General features: G+C 40.5%; 1 protein-coding gene across 1 annotated transcript in view; it reads left to right on the forward strand.

The window, feature by feature from the left end:
- The window catches only part of EGLN1 (egl-9 family hypoxia inducible factor 1), a 43,410-nt gene extending 23,107 nt beyond the window's left edge, over positions 1 to 20,303 (forward strand). Inside the window, exons 2-5 of the mRNA XM_044306652.1 lie at positions 2,521 to 2,640; positions 5,595 to 5,731; positions 7,703 to 7,770; positions 16,920 to 20,303. Of these exons, the coding sequence (XP_044162587.1) occupies positions 2,521 to 2,640; positions 5,595 to 5,731; positions 7,703 to 7,770; positions 16,920 to 16,993 (399 nt within the window). The 3' untranslated portion in view covers positions 16,994 to 20,303. The remainder of the gene's footprint in view (positions 1 to 2,520; positions 2,641 to 5,594; positions 5,732 to 7,702; positions 7,771 to 16,919) is intronic.
- The last annotated feature ends 496 nt before the right edge of the window (positions 20,304 to 20,799 follow it).

The following is a 20,799-nucleotide window of genomic DNA, read 5'->3' on the forward strand; positions in this document are numbered from 1 at the left end:
TTGGGGTGGAGAACATGGGAGAAAACTTCTAAACAGGAAATCCTTTTGGATTTTTCGTATGGGTTCTTGTTTTCCAAAGGGTTTGAATCGCAAGCATGATCTCATATTACACTATCGATTCTTCCTTATTTTTTCTGTTTTTAGGATATATTTTTGTCATAGTTTTATTTTATATCAATGCCTTTCTAATCTCAAAAACATGTACGGAGGGGTGGTTCAGGCCTTGTGGCCACCTGATACCGTAGGTTTTAATTATTTAAATTCAGGTTAATGTGTCCATTCTTTGTCATAAGTAAAGATCGATACTATGTGATCCGAAACGCGTAGACATGGACTTTTTGAATAAAGGATGTCACGATTTTTGGAAGCTGTATCCTCGTCTCTATTTTTGGTAGTTGTCCTACGCTAGGTTCCCAGCGCCTTCCGTGCTTCCCTCTACTATTATCAGCCAGGTGAGCGCCGCAATCTGTCTTTATTTTTGCACTCCAATTTATAGTATCACCATGGTTAGCAATTGATACAAATCAGTTCAAAATTTTTTGTATCACAATGATAATGCACAATGCCCACCCCAAGATAACCCGAGATTTGAAGCTCTTTTTTAAATTAGGCCAATCATAGACCACTTTGGCACCAGGTACACTTCCCTAAAAAAAAATTGTTGCTGAGTCCCTTAAATTTTAAAGGGAGGGTAAAATTCTGCTAATACTTGCCCAGCAAGAGGGTAAGGTATGGCATTGCACTCTGTGTGAAATTATCTCTGGGTACACCCACAGGTTCGGGATCTATGAAGAAGATTAAACCCCCAGAATGCCCCCATTGTCTGATAGGTGCGGGTCCGACTCCCACCTACACTGAGAATGGAGGCCCGAAAGTTGGGAAGGCTACCATGCGCATGCGCAGTCGCCCTCCATTCATTTCTATGGGGCTGCCGAAAATAGCAGAGCTCTGGCATAGAAATGAATGGGAGCGGTGGCCGCGCAAGCACGGTGCAATCCCATTCACTACTGTGGGTGGTGGCCGAACCCGGTGAAACCCAGGGTCCTCCGGCTACCAACTTCCTGCTCCGTTCTCTGTGTGTCCTCTGGGACCCGCACCTATCAGACAATGGGGGCATATCGGGGATTGCAGATTCCGTATTTTTCACGTGTAGATTTTTGTGCAGAAAAATGTGGCATAAGGGCTCATGCACACAGCCGTTGCTCGGCCGTTCCGTGCATTAGGGGCCGCAATTTGCATGCCCGAATGCACGGGCACTATCCGTGCGGATTCCGCAGATGTATCCAAACGCATTCAACTTGAATGGGTCCGTGATTCGTCCGCACCGCAAAAAAAAAACACGTTCTATTTTTTTGCAGTGAGGAGGAACGGAGAGAAACCGCGGGGTTCTGCGCCTCCAGTTCCGCACCGGACCTTCCAGATTGCTGTCCCATTCAAGTGAATGGGTCCGCATCAGTGATGTGGGGTGCACACGGCTGGTGCCCGTATATTGCCGACCCACTGTTTGTGGCCGAGCAACTGATGTCTGCATGATCCCTAAAGCTGTACAAGCAAAGAGAATGAGATTTCACAGATCTTATGTACACTTTTAAAATGTATTTATTTTATTTTAAAATCCTCAGCATGTCAGTTGTTTGTGCAATTCCACAGCTTTCCCCGTAGCATTCAATGGGGTTGTCAAGATGAAGATAATCTACACCAAAATCCGCAACTAAAATTTGGATTTTTGGGCATTTTCAAAATGCGGATTTTCTGCATACAAATGACCTTACATTGAATCCATCATGGAGCTGCTGTTGGTTCATTGTGCAGCCCTTATCTCTGAACTCCTGACAGCTTATAAATGCTAATTAAAGCCATATGCTTTTTCAGTTTGATAAGAGTTTAGCTATAATGAGTCTTGATAAGCTGTCAGAAGTTCAGAGACAAGGGCTGATCCCCGTGGAGATGCTGTGATCAGAAAACAGGCTGGACTAAGGGCCCTTTTACATCGGCAGATAGAGCAGACGATTGTCAGAGTAAAGCGTTCCCTCCTGTCAGTCGCCTGCTCGCTATTACCTGCAGCGGTCTCCTCCTCAGTATCACTCGTCCCTATACTGTCTCATTGTTTGCCAGCAGCAGAGCGCCTATTACACTATGGGATAAAGCACCAGCCTATGCGCGTTTCCCACAGTCCCGGTCACCAGAGAGGCCAGCGCTTTTCCGTATAGTACAAGCATGGCCACTAATGATGGATTTCAGGGTGGTCGTAACCATGGAAATGAGCAGCGTATATTGTGATGGAAAAATGAATCCAGCCTGCAAATGAGAATTGAAGCTGGAAAAACCCTTTAAGATTTGTGACCATAATTCTTAGGTAATATATTTTAAAAAAGCCACAAATACATAAAATTTGATTTTTGTTATTTCTTATTAATGTGTTTTTATAACTTTTGAGTTCAATTGTCTTTTTATTATGCTTGTTTTATGTTATATTCAACAAGTTTAAAACTTTTCTCTTTTTTTTTTCTTGTTAAACAGGCAATGGTCGCTTGTTATCCTGGAAAAGGAACAGGCTATGTGCGACATGTTGACAACCCAAATGCAGATGGAAGATGTGTCACTTGCATATATTATTTGAATAAGGACTGGGATGCTAAGGTATTTGAACCCCTTCAGGACACAATAATTTATTTTGAGATTACATGTTTTCTTCTTTATCTTCCAAGGGCCTTAACATTTTTATTTTTCATTGGTATAGCCATATGAGGGCTTGTTTTTGAAGGACAAGATTTCCTTTTTAAAAGCATTTATAGGGGTATTCCGGTAGGTAAATAAAGGGGGCAGCTATCAGATCAGGAGGGGTCCTACCGCTGGGACCCCCACCGATCTTGAGAACGGGGCCCTATACCCCCTTGAAGGCCCCCTGCTTCTCCCCCGAAATGACCAGAGCAGCCGGCCACACATGTGCGTAGACGCTCTATTTATTTCTATGGGAGTTCCAGAGATATCTGAGTACAGCGCTTGACTTTCTCCGGAAGTCCCATAGAAATAAATGGAGCAGCCACGCAAATGCGCCACCGGTCATTTTAGCAGAGCAGCAAGGGGCCTGCAGGTGGAACGGGCCCCGTTCTCATGATAGGTGGGGGTCCCAGCTTGTACATTCCCCACATATCTGATCACTTTTACCTACCGGAATACCCCTTTTAATGTTCCATCCAATTATGAAAAAACTAAATTCCACCATTGGACCTAGCACTTCCAATTATGTTTTCTTAATACAAAAAAAATTGAAAGTATTAACTTTTTCTATATTTCCGTTCATATTGTCTTATGAGGGCTTGTTTTATGCGGTACAAGTTGTACTTTTCTAATGGCGCCATTTACAACGTAGTAAGAAGCAGAAAAAAAAAATCCAAATGGGGTGGAATAGGAAAAGAACGTAATTCTGCCACAGTTTTTGGGGTTTAGTTTTCATGCCGTTCCTTATGCGGTAAAACTGAGCAGTGCACTTCTTTCTATGGGTCACTACAATTACAATGATACCACATTTATGTAGTTATACTTGTTTTTTTACTACTGAAAAAAATAAAAAATTTGGGGAAAAGATTTTTCTTTGAATCACCATAATTCTGACCCCCATTACTTTATTTTTTTTTCTGTATAGTAATGGGCACCGAGCTGTGTGAGGGCAAATTTTTTGCTTTATAATTTTGTTAGGGCCTCTAGGGACATATTAGGCCTAGGTACGAGGACAGAGGGCACCCACCATTAGGGTGTGCCTCTGGACTGAGCCAGTTTTTAGGGATCTGACGAGGTCAAACTTCCTGATACCTAGCCCCAGATTAGCCTCCGGTGTCCAGTTGCTCATTGATTATCATTATAGAAGTGTTACTTTGGGGTAATACACTAACAGCCAATGCATTACAATCAGACCCCCACAAGTTGTGAAAAAAAAAAGTTCAAATAAAGTTTGCATAAAGATAAATAAATAAAAGTTTCAAGTAAAAAAGGGTTTGTTTTTTTAACCATAATTAAGGCTACTTTCACACTACGGTTAATAGTTTCCGGTATTGAGATCCGTCATAGGGTCTCAATACCGGAAAAAAATGCTCCAAAATGCGTTCCGTACTCATACCGGAGAGAAAAGCGGTCTAATATGGAGACTCTTATTGCCAGATTCGTATTGACCTGGAGAATAAAAGTAACTGGTCAGTCTCATGATATAGGGAACGCCGTCAAAACAAAAAAAAAAAAAGGTTCTGGAATTGTTTTTTTTTTCTCCCAATTTCACCCCATTTATTAAAAAAAATTCCCCCGCTTCCCACCACATTGTATGTAATTGTCAAATATGCCGTTAAATAGGGCATCGTCCCACAAAACAGCAAGCTCTCATATGGCTATCTGAACAGAAAAAAAAAAAAAGTTAGGGTTTTGGTAGAGCTGTGAGCAAAAATAAAGGAAACTAAAAAAAAAACATAAAAATTTAAAAATCGTCCAGTCATGAAAGGGTTAATGAAGATGGAAAAAAGACTAGTTTTTAATTTATCTTGTGAGCGCTGGAATGAAATTATGACTTTCTCAGTCCAAGTTTGGGACCCGCACACCAGCATGGGAGGCATTTTCCAGGAGATCTGCCATCAAGTTTACATTTGGAGAGTTTGTGGACTTAGGCCCCTTCCACAGGGGGCGAGTTTTCCACGCGGGTGCAATGCGTGAGGTGAACGCACTGAACCCGGACCGATTCACTTCAATGGGGCTGTGCAGATGAGCGGTGATTTTCACGCATCACTTGTGCGTTGCGTGAAAATCGCAGCATGTTCTATATTCTGCGTTCTTCACACAATGCAGGCCCCATAGAAATGAATGGGGATGTGTGAAAAACGCAAGCAAGTGCGGATGCGGTGCGATTTTCACGCATGGTTGCTAAGAGATGTTAGTAAATTGATGAAAGTACAATTTATTGTATTATTTTCCCTTATAACATGGTTATAAGGGAAAATAATAGCATTCTGAATACAGAATGCTTAGTAAAATGTTGCTTGAGGTGTTAAAAAATATAAAAAATTAACTCACCTCACCCACTTGATCGCGCAGCCGGCATAGTCTTCTTTCTTCTTCTTTGAGGACCTGCAAAGGGACCTTTGATATAACATGGTTATAAGGGAAAATAATAACATCTACACAACACCGAACCCAAACCCAGAGAAGAAGTTCGGGTCTGGGTACCACATTCCGTTTTTTATCACGCGCGTGCAAATTGCATGATAAAAACTGAACAATGCAACGCGTGTTTCCCACAATGCACCCGGAGCAAATCCGAGACGCCCGTCTGAAAGAGGCCTTAGGCTACTTTCATGCTGTAGTTTTATTCCGGCCGCCTCTCGGCATGTTTACTATGCTGCGGCCTACCCCTATTATAGTGAATGGGGCCGGAACAGGCTACCGCCAGTGTGAAAGTAGCCTTATTCTAAATAGGCGGAGCGAATCCTATTTATTTGTTGTAAGAGACTAGATGCCACAATGTAGATGTGAACAAAACCGAAGATCAGAACGGCCAGTGCTTACAGTTTTGATTGAATCTCTATAATGACATATTGTTATTTTTTTTACAGGCAAATGGAGGTGTACTTAGAATTTTTCCTGAAGGCAAATCTCAGTTTGCAGACATTGAACCCAGTTTTGACAGATTGCTGTTTTTTTGGTCAGATCGACGCAATCCTCATGAAGTCCAACCTGCATTTGCTACAAGGTAACTTATTTTTATACAGGTTTTATCTGGTAATAGTCATTTTCCTGTTTAAAAAATGAATGGCTGTATTTTTCGTTACTCTCTGTAACCAGTTTTTTCGTTACTCTCTGCCCCCCCAAACCCATAATTTATTTATTCTTTTTCTCTTCTCGTGAACGTATGAGGGCTTGCTTTTTTGCAGGACAAATTGTACTTTCTATTGTCTCCAATAAACCTTTTGCCTACCGCCACACAACTTTATACGGGTAACATTGCGATCTTCTGGCGCCCCATGGAGCTCCAGATTGCTGTGGCCTCACTATCGTTAGACAGCTGCGGTCCCCTCTAAGACCAGGCAAAGCAGTCTCTCTGCATGGCATCATTGTTGCAGGGCCCTACAACAATCCATCGCAGTGTAAGGGTCCATTCATACGCCTGTAAGGCCCCTTTCACACAGGCGAGAATTCTGCGCGGGTGCAATGCGTGAGGTGAACGCATTGCGCCCGCACTGAATCCGGACCCATTCAATTAAATGGGGCTGTGCAGATGAGCGGTGATTTTCACGCATGTTCAATATTCTGTGTTTTTCACGCAGTGCAGGCCCCATAGAAAATTGCAAGCAAGTGCGGATGCGGTGCGATTTTCATGCATGGTTGCTAGAAGATGATAGGGATGAGCAACCCTGGACCCCATTAAAGTCTATTCACTGTATTATTTTCCCTTATAACATGGTTATAAGGGAAAATAATAGCATTCTTAATACAGAATGCTTACTAAAATGGTAAGCTTTTTAACTTAAAGGGGTTCTGCAGTTCTGACTAGCATGGGCGGGGCTAAGCTCCATTTAAGTAAACAGAGCTTAGCCCCGCCCAGGCCAGTGATACTAGTCGTGACATCACTGGGCCTGAGGTAAACTGGCAGAAGGCTCCGCTGCTCCTGGAGCTCCGCTGCCTTATCAAACAGCTGATCGGCGGGGGTCCCGGGTGTCAGACCTCGCCGATCAGGTGCTGATGATCTATCCTGACGATAGATTATCAGTTTAAAAGAACTGCAGAACCCCTTTAACACTTTTCACATTTTAAATTGGAATGTGAAGCAGCGAGCGTGCAACATCTGGCCTTAACAAGCATATTTGCCAAAAGTATGTAGTATATTGTCTACCTCAACAGTTGTTGTTTGAACTGCAGAAATGTAAACTTGTTTTCTTTCCTTGCACATCATTTTTTCATGGTGATTATGGTTATAAAATATTATGTAACCTTCAATTCACACTTAAAGTGTAACTGTCATTCTGTTTTTTATTTTTGTAATGTATAGGGGCAGTGATATTGACCATTTTTGTAATATACTTTAATTACTAAAATTGTACATTTCTATTAGAAACATAGCTCTAAAGTGGCCCGTTTCGTGCCTTAGCAACGCTCCTCTGCCTTCTGTTTACATAACAGTGGAGACTTGCTCAATACTGACTGTGTTATGTAAACAGTAGACAGAGGAGAGTTGCTAAGGCTCAAAATGGGCCACTTTAAAGCTATACAATTTCAGTAATTAAAGTATATTACAAAAATGGTCAATATTACTGCCCCTATACTATACAAAAAAAAAATGACCGTTACACAGCCTGGGACTCCCAGGCTATGAGCTGTGCGCTGCGATTGGCTAGCGCTGCAGCAAGGGACAACCCTAATACAAAAACTCCGCCCAGTACAACAGAGGGAGCTGCAGACACCGGAGCCTATATCGGGCGAACGACGCGGCACCCAGACATACTAGTAAGTGCAGGGGGACCCCTGGGCGCCGCTCTGCCCACTGATATAGTTAGTTTTTACTTTTTAAACTAGTGAAAGGTCCTCTTTAAAACTACGGCTATCATGCAACTTGCACGTAACAGTGATTTTCACCAAAGGTTATGACTAAAATACTCAGGGAGACCCTTTATGCAGAAAAGTACACCCTATTAAAAAGTTTCTGTATTGTTTTTCTTTCATGCAGGTACGCAATAACTGTCTGGTACTTTGACGCAAATGAAAGAGCAAGAGCTAAAGAAAAGTATCAAACAGGTAATTGTTCTACTTTTATCTGCAGGGAAGAAGTGCAGTTATTTTATACTTTCATTGCATTGTTATTCCGTAGACTCTGAGCGAAATTAGAAAGGTGGCTTTTCATTAGGGTACTTTCACACTTGCGTTGTTGGATTCCGGCAGGCAGTTCAGTCGCAGGAAGTGGTAAATTGCGACTTGTCTCCGACTCGGGACATTTTTTTTATTGTTTTATTTTTGTTGAATGACAATTTACTGACAACCCTATTTTTTAGCTCATTTATATTAGATAAAAATAAATACGTCCTGTTTTAATACTTACCTGTCACAAGTTCGTAAATGCAACTTTTTGACAAAATTTGTCAAAAACATTGGGGGAGATTCATCAAGACTGCTGTTCCCATATGCCAGTCTTTATCTCCCTTGTTTAAGAGGCAAATACCTCTTAATAAATTAGACGTATCTCTGCCCTGCCGTGTGCCACAAATTAAAGTCTACGCCAGCTAGGGGCTGTTGCAGACTTCAGGTATAACTTCCGCCAAGTTAGAATAAATCTGGCGGGCGATGTGAATCTTTGGCCACTTCAGAAAAGTAATGAGAGGCCTAAAAAATTGTTTCTTTCGTTTTAACAACTACAGAGTCCTGGAGATAAGGTCGGGTTCACATCACTGTTTAGCTTTTCGTTCTTCAGATCTGTCAGAAGAAGAGAAAAAACAAACAAATGGGATAAAAAATTTTTTTTTAAAAAAAGATCCTGTTGCATTAGTTGGCATCCTTTTGAGCCATTTCCGTTTGAGATGCGTTTTTTTTTAGATGGGGGGGAAAAAGTACTGCATTTCATCAAATTCAATTTACAAAATGATGTTAACATAAAGTAGACATATGAGTAATGTTAATTAATAACTATTGTGCGAGGAATCACTATTTTTCCAAATTTTCTGTAAATTTGGGATTTTTTTTGTGCATTAAGGGAAAACATATTAACTCAAATTCACCACTAACATGAAGTATGAAGTGTCATGAGAAAATATTCTTAGATTCACTTGGAACAGTAAAAGTGTTCCAGAATTATTACTAGATAAAGTGAGATGGCCAGCGGGTCTTTGCTGTTTCAAAAAGGAGAGATCCGCTGCTAATAACCAGGAACTAGTAATAATGCCGATCGCGGTCATTGAAGCCTTTAGATGCCGTGATCGGGCTTCTTACCGGCATCCCCTGCGGCTAATGAGGATGCCGGCTATTGGTTTCAATACGCTGGGTCTCTCTGAAGAGACCCTGGGTATTGGAGCTGCAAATGTTATTTTGGCCAGCAGGCCAACATAAGAAATGATAAATTCTAGTACCAATATGGATCTGTTTGAAGCATAATGGTACAGAATTTAAAAAAGGGAGCCAAGCATGAGCTACAAAACCATAAAAAAGTAAAAAAATAAAAAAAATTAAATCACCCCCCTTTCCGTAGACTAAAAAAATAAATACTTAAATAACAAAAAATATAAACATTATGGGCATCACTGTGTCCAAAAACACCTGTACTATCAAAATGGCCGATTCACAGTTTTTTCATCGCTTCTCTTACCCAAACAAATTTAATAAAATGTGATCAGAAAGTCACACACACTCCAAAATGGTATCAATAAAAACTACAGATTGTCCCACAAAAAATAAGCTCTTATACGGCTATGTGAACGGAAAAATAAAAAAAGTTAAGGCTTAAAGAAGATGGGAAAGAAAAATAAAAACGAAAAAACCTTCAGTATCCAAGGGGTTAAGGACCGAGATTTAGGAAATCTGGCATGTGTCACTTTAGCAGAGAATAAAGCCTCATTCACACGTCGGTGTTCTACGTACGTGTGCTGTATGTGTTCTCCACGGACAGCACACGTCCCCTTTCATTTTAATATGTGTATTCACACATCAGTGTTTTATCGCGGTCTCTGTTTTTTAGCACGGATGCACGCCCTATTTTGTCCGTGTTCACGGATCCATCACGCCCATTACCCATTATAGTCTATTGGTCAGTTAAAACCATAGATGCCATCCGTGTTTCACGGATCAGTAGGAAGAGTTGCTTTGAAAAAAAAATTTCAGCTGTTCAGTGTCAGTGAAACACGGATGACACACGGACAGCAAAAAAACTGACCCAACACGGATCCATCACTGACATCTTCAAGGAGACATCACTGATCGTCTTTTCACTGATTTAAGCACGGACGTGTGAATGAGGCTTAACTCTATGCAGGTTTTGCACATTTAAGTAATTCTGACATAGTTTTTTTGTCACATATTGTACTTTATTTAGATGGTGAAATGTAACCTATATGATTTGTGTATGTTTATTAAAAATTGCAAAATCAATGTGACCCCTCCCTCAGATATTTTCAAAAATTGCTAAGCAGGTGAAAAAATAAATATATATATATATATATAAAAAAGAAAAGACAGTGGCAGCACCGTCCCTGATGCAAACTGGTGGGTGCAGCAGCCCAATGTGGATTAAAGCCAATCTAAAAATACAAAATAAAAAAGATGGGCAGCACTCCAAATTGTAAAAATGAAAAAATCTTTATTTACCCCAGTGGGAGATGCGACGTTTCGGCTCTAGACAGGAGCCTTCCTCAAGCTTGAGGAAGGCTCCTGTCTAGAGCCAAAACGTCGCATCTCCCACTGGGGTAAATAAAGATTTTTTCATTTTTACTATTTGGAGTGCTGCCCATCTTTTTTATTTTATATATATATATATATATATATTTTATTTTTTTTATACAAAAAAAGTGACTTTTTTGGTACAGAGCAAATGAAAATGAAGGAGTACACCCCCAAAGTATCACCCCATTGTGGCCTTAATCTTATGTCCTGAAACGTAAACGGGCACCCAGTGGCTTTCAGAACACAAATTGAAAATGTTTCAGGCTCCATTGCCCACTTGTAATGGCATTGAGCTGCCAAAACGATTTTAATAACTAGACCCCCTTTTTGATACATATTGGGGAGTACACCTTCATTTTGATGTACAAAAAAAACCCTGTCAATTAAAATTACACGTGTAAAAAATTTGAAATAAAAAATCACCTGAATAGCATTCCTTTTAAAAAAAATTAGAATTTATTAAAAAAACTGGGGGGTCAAAAGGAATCTGTATCAGAGGTATGGGATAGGACTCCCACTGTGGACGTGCCAGTAGCTAAGGGTACTTTCACACTAGTGTTAAAGTTTTCCGGTATTGAGTTCCGTCCTAGGGGCTCAATACCGGGAAAAAACGTTTGTTTTGTCCTAATGCATTCTGAATGGAGAGCCATCCGTTCAGTATGCATCAGGATGTCTTCAGTTCAGTCACTTTTACGGTATTTTGGCAATCGGCGAAACGCGTTGGGTAAGGGGAAGTGAGGGACACTGGGATGATATTGTACACGGACCTTTATGACATAGGTGGATGCTCTGACATCGTTGGGTGATTCTTTATGCATTTGCACTTTATACAGATGTATTTTCTGGCTCATGAATTGCTGGTTTCACAGGGGATTGGATGCCACCTACCTCTCTGACCATATGTATTATCATACATTACATTATATGCTATATGCGATACTAATAAAGATTTTATATTTTACTATTTGATGGTTGATTATTATGCAACAGGGGCATACACATTTTTCTAATAGGTGGTTAAGTATTTCTAAGGTCTATGAACCCTCTGCTTGTGGGGGCGATGCACTTAGCATACCCCTTGTGGGTGTAGTTTGCAAAAAGGGGTCACTTTTTGGGGGGTTTTCAATGTAGGGGTATCTCAGGGTCTCTTCAAATATGACATGGCTCCCAAAACCATTCCAGCAAAATCTGCCCTCCAAAAACCATATGGCGCTCCTTCCTTTCTGAGCCCTTATACAGGAGTTAACTACTACTGTACATATGAGTTGTTTCTCTAAACTGCAGGATCAGGGTAATACATATTGAAGTTTGTTTTGCTGTTAACCCTTGTTGTGTTACAGGAAAAATTATTTAAAATGGAAAATTTGCAAAAAAAGTTACATTTTACCTCCATTTCCGTTAATTCTTGTGGAACACCTGAAGGGTCATTTTACACGAGTTAATCCATTGCGGGAATCGTGCTCCGTGTGTGAGCGTGATCCCCCATTCTGGCCTTGCATGAGCACACAGCATTATCATGATTTATAATGCTCTGTGCCTCTGCTTGACCTTACTTCCACAGAATCATAGTGACATCAAACTGTCAGTATGATCCTGTAGAATTAAGGTCATGCAGAGGCACAGAGCATTATAAATCATGATAATGCCGTGTGCTCCTGTAAGTCCAGTATGGGGGATCACGCTCACACACATGGACTCGTTTGTAAAATCAGTTTTGAATAATTTGAGGCTGTCGTTTCTCAAATGCTGTCATTTATGAGTGGTTTCTATTATATAAGCCCCTAAAAGCGACTTTATAACTGAATTAGTACTTAACCCCTTGCCGCATCCTCACGTGCATGTATGTAATGTGATCGGGCGGGTGCAGGAGCTGCACCCGCCTGATCTGCAGCACGGGCCCGGCTGTTACTGATAGCCGGACTCCTGTGCATCCGCCAGCATGTGATGCCGGCGGATCAACCCTTTCACATGCATCAGTCAGGGCTAACCATGCCACGTGCGGGGTTTACAGAGGGAGGGGGCTCCCTCTGACTCCCATCGGCCCCCCCATGCTGCGCTGACAGTGGGCCTGCCAGCTACGGAAGCCCAGGAGATCCAGCCTGAAGGCTGGGTCTCCTAGGCAACTGTCAGCGTCTTACTGTGTAAGATGCTGACACTTCAATTTATGATAAAACCCTGAAAAGGTGAAGCCCCACAGTGGGATAAATATAAAAAGTGAAAAAAGTTTTTTTTTTATAATAAAGAAAATTAGTTTCAAGTAAAAAAAAAAAAAAAAAAAAGCCCCCTCACGATAAAATAGTGTTTAAAAAGAAATAAAATAAAAAAAACATATTAGGTATCACCACGTCTGTAACGCCGTGCTCTATGAAAATGACACATAATCTACCACCTTACATCACAAAAAGTGTAATTCCAAGCGATGAAAAAGACCCCAAAATAGTACCAATCAAACCGTTATCTCTACCCGCAAAAAATGAGACCCTACCTAAGACAATCGCCCAAAAGATAAAAAAAATATGGCTTATGCTTTTATTGTGTAAAACTGAAATAAATGTAAAAAAGTAGACCTATTATGTATCACCGCGTCCGTAATTATCTGCTCTATCCCCTCAGGTGAACGTCGTAAAAATTATTTTTTATAAAAACTGCCAAAAATGCTATATTTTTGTCACCTTCATCACAAAAAGTGTAATACTAAGCGATCAAAAAGTCATACACACCCCAAAATGGTACCAATCAAACTGTCATCTCTTCCCGCAAAAAAATGAGACCCTACCTAAGACATTCATCCAAAAAATAAAAAATATGGCTTTCAGAAAATGGAGACACTAACACATGATTTTTTTTCCTTCAAAAATGCTTTTATAGTGTAAAACTGAAATAAATTTTTAAGAAAAGTATACATATTAGGTATTGCCATGTCCATAACAGCCAGCTCTATAAAAATATCACATGGCCTAACCCCTCAGGTGAACACCATAAAAAAATTAAAACTGTACCAAAAATGCAATTTTTTTTGTCACCATACATCACAAAAAGTTTAATTCCATGCGATCGAAAAGACATATGTATCCCAATATAGTACCAATCAACCCGCCATCTGTTCCTGCAAATATGAGCCCCTACATAGGACAATTGCCCAAACGATAAAAGAAATATGGCTTTCAGAAAATGGAGAGAAAACATGATTTTATTTCTTAAACTGAAATATTAAACATATTAGGTATCTCCACTTCCGTAATGACTTGCTCTATAAAAATATTATATGACTTACCCCCTAAGGTGGACACCATAAAAAATAAAAACTGTGCAAAAAATGCCATTTATTTTGTCACCTTTCATCACAAAAATTATTATACCAAGCGATCAAAAATTCTGTTGCAACCCAAAATAGTACCAATCAAACCGCCATCTCTTCCTTCAAAAAATGAGCCCCTACATAAGACAATCGCCCCAAAAAATATATGAAAATGGAGATGCTAAAACATGATTTTTTATTTTTTTTTATGCTTTTATTGTGTAAAACTCAAATAGTAGACATATTGGGTATCGCTGCGTCCGTAAAAACCTGCTCTATACAAATATAACATGATCTACCCCCTCAGTTTAACGCTGTTAAAAAAAAAAAACGGTGCCAAAATAGCAATTTTTGCTCACCTTGCCCCAAAAAAGTGCCTCCTGACTGCCAAGAAGTTAGTAGTAAGTAGTACAGCGCAAGATTTAAGATGATTGGAATACTTTAACAATACCCACAAGTTAGATATGATTACCGTATACTACAGTGAGCGGGGCCCGATGTAGTAGAATACAGTGACTGCACCGGGCCCCGCTGCCATCACAGAAACAGATGCCTGCCCCCATTCACTACACAGGGACACTTATGGGGGATCTGTGGATGACACATAAGATAAGATGCTATATATGTGTCATCCACAGATGCCCCCATAACAGTGCAATCCACAGATACCCCCACAATGATCCCACATAACAGTGCCATCCACAAATTCCCCCATAACAGTGCCATCCACAGATGCCCCCATAATAGTGTCATCCACAGACCACCATAAGTTTAAAAGCACACCTTTTGGTTCAAAATATTATTATTTTTTCTTATTTTCCTCCTCAAAAACCTAGGTGCGTCTTATGGGGCGAAAAATACGGTAATTAATTATACCTTTTTTTGAATTGGGACATTTAAACTTGCTCTTTTTTATTTTATTACAATTTAAATTTAGTAGGAGTTGGATTCTGTTCATTTTTTGCCGACTCCAACTCCAGGTAACCAAAATTGCCTCCAACTCCTCGACTCAGACTCCACAGCCCTGTGTGGCCTTGAGCATCAATTACCGCTTGACAAAACTGTCTCATGCTGTTCACAGATCGACCTACTGTCTGCTGAGGCATGGCATCCTACTCTTCTCCTCAGGTCATTGAGGTTCTAGGGTACAGAGTTACGAGCCTCTGCATGGCGACTACTTAGGTTTTCAATGGGATTCAGGTCTGGAGAAAGTGCAGGCCTCTCCATTTGAGGTCCTCCAGCATCCGTTCCCTAATGATGCCACCTCGATGAGCTGGTGCATTGTCCTCCATGAAGATGAAATTAGGCCTGTGTTGATCATGCAGAGGCACACTGACTGGATTAATGATGTTATTCTAGTAGTAGGGGCTTGTCACTGGACCATTCACAAAGTGTAGGGCAGTTCTGTATTGACTAGACACTCCTGTCCACACTGTAACACCACCACCAAAGGCTCGTCTGGTGACAACAGTGGCTGATGCATAGTGCTCTCCTTGACGTCTCCACTAGAGATGAGCGAGTTTCCGCTTATGAAATTCGTTCACACTTAGTTTAGTGGTAAAAGGTGACATGCCTTATGTATTCCGTTACCACGGACCATAACGCAATTCTATAACAGAATGCCTTTAGAGGCATTCCGTTATTCATTCCGTCATAATAGAAGTCGATGGACTGCAAAACGGATCTGTCCCATTTCCGTTATGCAGGGGAGTCCTCTCCTGCATAACAGAAACGGGACGGATCCGTTATGCAGCCCATTGACTTTTATTATGACATAATGCCTCTAAAGGCATTCCGTCATAGTTTTGCGTCATGGTCCGTGGTAACAGAATCCATAGCGCAATTCACCTTTTACCACCAAACGAAGTGAGAACGAATTTCAAAATATGAAATTTGCTCATCTCCACATACTCTGTTTATCCTTCAACTGCCTCCTGAGCTGGGATAGGGAGAGCATGGACACGCCTCTTGAGCTGTGATAGGAAGAGCATGGACACGCCTCCTGAGCTGTGATAGGGAGAGCATGGACACGCCCCCTGAGCTGGGATAGGGAGAGCATGGACACGCCCCCTGAGCTGATAGGGAGAGCATGGACACGCCCCCTGAGCTGTGATAGGAAGAGCATGGACACGCCCCCTGAGCTGTGATAGGAAGAGCATGGACACACCCCCCGAGCTGCAGCAGAAAAGACACTCCCCTTGATATAAATCTAGCAGAGAAATTAATGGGGAGATCTCTGGATCCATGTGAGGTACAGGGCTGGTTCTAGCTTTGTTAGAAAGAGATTGTCATGTACTATATGATGTTTGGTTTTCATTTTTTACAGTAATTATGGGATTACTTTTTTAAAGCTCTAGTCTCAGGAGAGAAATATATTACATTATATAATACCCAATTATTATTATTATTATTTTTTATTATAATAAAATCACTATGTACACGAGAATCACTATGTAGATAAGAAATCTGATATTATACTGTATATTAGGTGGCTGTTACTGGTGGTGTGCACATAAATAACTAATTCATCTTTTCTGCATATGTATATTCTGTCAAGTGTTTGAATACATATCTTTATAAGTTGCTAACGGTGTAGCTATAGGGGGTGCAGAGGTAGCCTCAGGGGGCCCAAAGACTCTTGTGCCACATAAAACGACACCGGTATTATAGAAAGTGCATGCTGGTCAATTTACACCTCTGGCTGGAGGGAGGGGGTTAGGTTAAGAATTTGGCATGGGGGTGGGGGGGGGGTGCCATTTCATACTCCGGCAGCAGGAAGACTATGTGCTTCCCTGCCCCTGGCTACAAAGCACTGAGGGAGGGGGGCCCAAGCTGAACTCTTGTACCAGGGCCCATGAGCTATGTACCAGGGCCCCTGTAAGTTGCTCTATATCCTTCCAAATGTTTTTCATAACTGAAAGAGCAATGAAACAGTAGCTTTCTGGACCTGGAAAATAATTATCTTACTGAAGATGGATCCTAAATACAGGGTTTTATTCTGATTTGGAGTAAAGAAAATATTGTTATTCCCTAAAATGTGGACCTGTTTTTCGTTTTCGCACTTCCTAGGGAAAACATTGCAGAATAACAGGCTGAACTGGATAGAGAGATGGGTTTTGTTTTTTTGTTTTTTTAGCCTTACAAACTACGTTACGGTTTTATTCATTGTCCTCTTTTAATTCCTACTTGTTGTTTATTTAGTTTGATTAATTTCTCGTTTTAGGTGAAAAATCTGTGAGGATTGAGCTGAACAAATCATCGCAAGGGGTTATGAAAGAAGTATTTTGTAAAGAATGAACCTGCAGCACTTTTGGTCTCTTTATGTATACAGCATATACATAGTGACACGAAACCAATGTATTGTCCGAGTTGCCTCATATGCAGCGGGATCTCTCGCCGCATTATGTTGTGGATGTACGTAATGGTAAAGCTTGTATATGACGACTATATATGATGCACCAATAAACTTAAAGTAACTACTGGTCTGCGCCAGTATTGCCAACTATACATAAACTACACGTACATAACTCTGTATTCTTGTATTAAATTCTATATTTTGTTTTTACTAATTTGCAATCATGAATTTGTTCTTTAAAAGTATTATAAATGATCACTGTGCAATTACTTTTCTTCTACACTTGAATATGAAAGAACGGGGGAGAATTTACCCTTTAAATGAAATATTTTCCAGAGAATTTGTGTAATTCATTGAAAAGTTTTGGTTAAATTTTTGATATGTCATAGAGACATATCAAACATTTTGAGCAGTGGGGGTCTGAGCAATGAGACCCCTACTGATGGCGAGAACAAGGAGAGAGAAGCACTTGTAATTGTGCTCTCTCTCTCCTTGCTGCAGAAGTAGTCTATAGAAGATGTATGGGCTCTTCTCGACTCAGTCCTCTGCAGTGAGGAGAGAGGGATATGTAAGCGCTTCTCTCGCTTCTAGTCATCTCTCGTTCTAGTCATCATTGGGGGGTCTCAGCGCTCATACCACTGATCAAAACTTTTGATGTCTTGACATTTTACCAAAACAGAGACCCTGTAAAACTAAAACCGTTTTATAGACTAAGGGGGGCATTGGTGTATTAATGTCATAGACTTTTTGCCACTCGTGCCACTTTTCCTGAGTGCTGAGAAAAGGGGGCATGATGTGAGCGGTCCGTCTCATTTATTATTTTCCACGCCAGTTTTTGGTGTGGAAAATGACTTAAATCTACGCCAGCAGGGAAGCTGGCGTACATTTTAATATGTCGCACGGCCTGCTGGACGAAGCCAAAGTTATGTAGAGGTCTGCGCCTCCTCCAGCAGTGTCTTAATAAATGCCCCCCTAAATTTTGTATTGTCCCATCCATGTTACTCTCCTGCCAATCTGGCATCAGGCATGGAGAGACGCAACTGCACACTGGTTGATACGTTTGCTGAGGCAGCCATACAGCACTCGGCAAGTGTTGTGCGCCGATCCTGTTAATTAGTATAGGACTCATGCACGACATGTTAAGGCCATCGTACAGTTGTGTCTCATCACGGCAAATGTCAGATCAGGTGGAGAGACCCTTAATTACAGGGCAAATGCTGTATATTTTTACTGAATACGCATGGGCTAACTTAGACCTCAAATGATTTCAGATCGAGATATATACATAGTCATGTCCAAAAGTGTTGGCACCCAGAAAATTATTGTAGTTACACATGTTTTGTTTTACACATGTTTATTTCCTTTGTGTGTATTGGAACAACACAAAAAAAAAATGAGGAAAAAGGCAAATTGGACATAATTTTTATACAAAACTCTGTTGTTGGCACCTTTTCAAAATTATGGGTAAACAAGTATGTTTCAAGCATGTGATGCTCGTTCACACTCACCTGTGGAAAGTAACAATGGTGGGAAATATTAAAATCACACCTGAAACCAGATAAAAAGGGAAGAAGTTGACTCAATCTTTGCATGTGTGCCACACTAAGCATGGAGAACAGAAAGAGACGAGAACTGTCTGAGGACTTGAGAACCAAAATTGTGGAAAAATATCAACAATCTCAAGGTTACAAGTACATCTCCAGAGATCTTCATGTTCCTTTGTCCACTGTGTGCAACATAATCAAGAAGTTTACAACCCATGTAGCTAATCTCCCTGGACGTGGATGGAATAAAAAAATTGATGAAAGGTTCCAACACAGGATAGTCCAGATGGTTAATAAGCAGCCCCAATCAAGTTCTAAAGAAATTTAAGCTGTCCTGCAGGTTCCGCTTGCATCAGTGTTAGCGCAAACTATCCGTCAGCATTTGAACGAAATTAAAAGCTATGGCAGGAGACCCAGGAGAACCCCACTGCTGACACCGAGACATAAAAAGCTAGACTGCATTTTGCCAAATTGTACGTAAGCCAAAATCCTTGAGAAAACATCTTGTGGACAGATGAGACCAAGATAGAGCTTTTTAGTAAAGCACATCATTTGCTGTTTACCAAAAACAGAATGAGGCCTACAAAGAAAAGAACACAGTACCTACAGTTAAGTATGGTGGAGGTTCAAAGATGTTTTTGGGGTTGTTTTTCTGCCTCTGGCACTGGGTGCCTTGAATGTGTGCAAGGTATCATGAAATCTGAAGATTACCAAAGGATTTGGGCTCGAAATGTAGGGTACAGTGACGGAAAGCTGGGTTTGCGTCCTAGGTCATGGGTCTTCCAGCAGGACAATGACCCCAAACGTACTTCAAGAAGCACCCAGAAATAGATGGAAACAAAGCACTGAAGAGTTCTGAAGTGGCCAGCAATGAGTCCGGATCTAAATCCCATTGAACACATGTGGAGAAATCTTAAAATTGCTGTTGGGAGAAGACACCCTTCAAGTATGAGAGACCTGGAGCAATTTGCAAAAGAAGAGTGGTCAACATTCCAATTGAGAGGTTTAAGAAGCTTGGCGATGGTTATAGGAAGCGATTGAGTTCAGTTATTTCTTCCAAAGGGTGTGCAACCAAATATTAAATTGAGGGTGCTAGTAAATTTGTCCGGCCCATTTTTAGAGTTTTTTGTGAAATTGAATTTTTTATTTTTTTCCAGTTTTTTTGTGTTGTTCCAATACACACAAAGGAAATACACTTCTTTGTAAATTTTGTGGGAGAAATACTTCATTTTCTGGAAAAATTTCAGGGGTGCCAACACTTTTGGCCAAGACTGTGTATATGGAGAACTGTAAGTTTTTTGTTTTTTTTCTTGGACAGTTATTGTACCTCACTTTTAGAAGAGAAAATGTACATAAATAGTGATGTTTATAGCAAATGCATAAACCTGCTGCTAAAGGAGTTTATAAACTTTCTGTTTGTAAAGATACTAAAATTATTTTTCTGCTAAGCAGTAGTGCTAGGGAATAGTTTTGAGCCACTGATTATGAAGAATGTTAGAATTAAATTTTCACAAACTTGAAGTGCCTGTTCTGAGCTCGTTTTGTTTTGCATTACGTTAGCAAATGATTTTAAATTATTCATGTTTACCTTAAGTATATTTGCTGTTTTTCCTTTCTTCGTCTACACCCTGTGTGCTGTAGATGTTTCAAAGTACATTTGTAGCGTATATAGTATACATTATTAATATAAAGATTTTCTATAATGAAACCATTGCTATCCACACTGTGTGATATTGTACAGATGCTGAGCATTTTTAACCTTATAATTATTTCGATATCAAATAAGAATCTGATCAATTTCTTATTCGGTTATAATTTTGGATTGAGAGAGTGAATTTCTGCCAAAGACATCCAGGGCTGTGGAGTCGGTAGAGAAATGCTAAGACTCCAACTCCGACTCCTCAGTTTTTGGTACTTCCTGACTCCGACTCCTCTGTATTTAATATGTGAATGTATTTTATACATTCCTTGAAGGAAAGAAAGGCAACATACATGTCGTTACCACAGAACTACTGGCTAGGAAGCTGCTGCCTTCTCCTTTGTGTGCTGATCTTCTGCTGAAGATGGGGCAGTGGGGGGATCCAGGAAGGGGCATTTATTGTAAAACATGATTTCCCCAGTAGAATCCCAGAGTCATGTTTAAAGTTTACACTAACAATCTGAGTTTACAAGTTTTTATAGCCTTAGCTGAATGACAGCAGTTT

Source organism: Bufo gargarizans, chromosome 9, assembly GCF_014858855.1.
Source record: "Bufo gargarizans isolate SCDJY-AF-19 chromosome 9, ASM1485885v1, whole genome shotgun sequence".
Taxonomy (NCBI): Eukaryota; Metazoa; Chordata; class Amphibia; order Anura; family Bufonidae; genus Bufo; species Bufo gargarizans.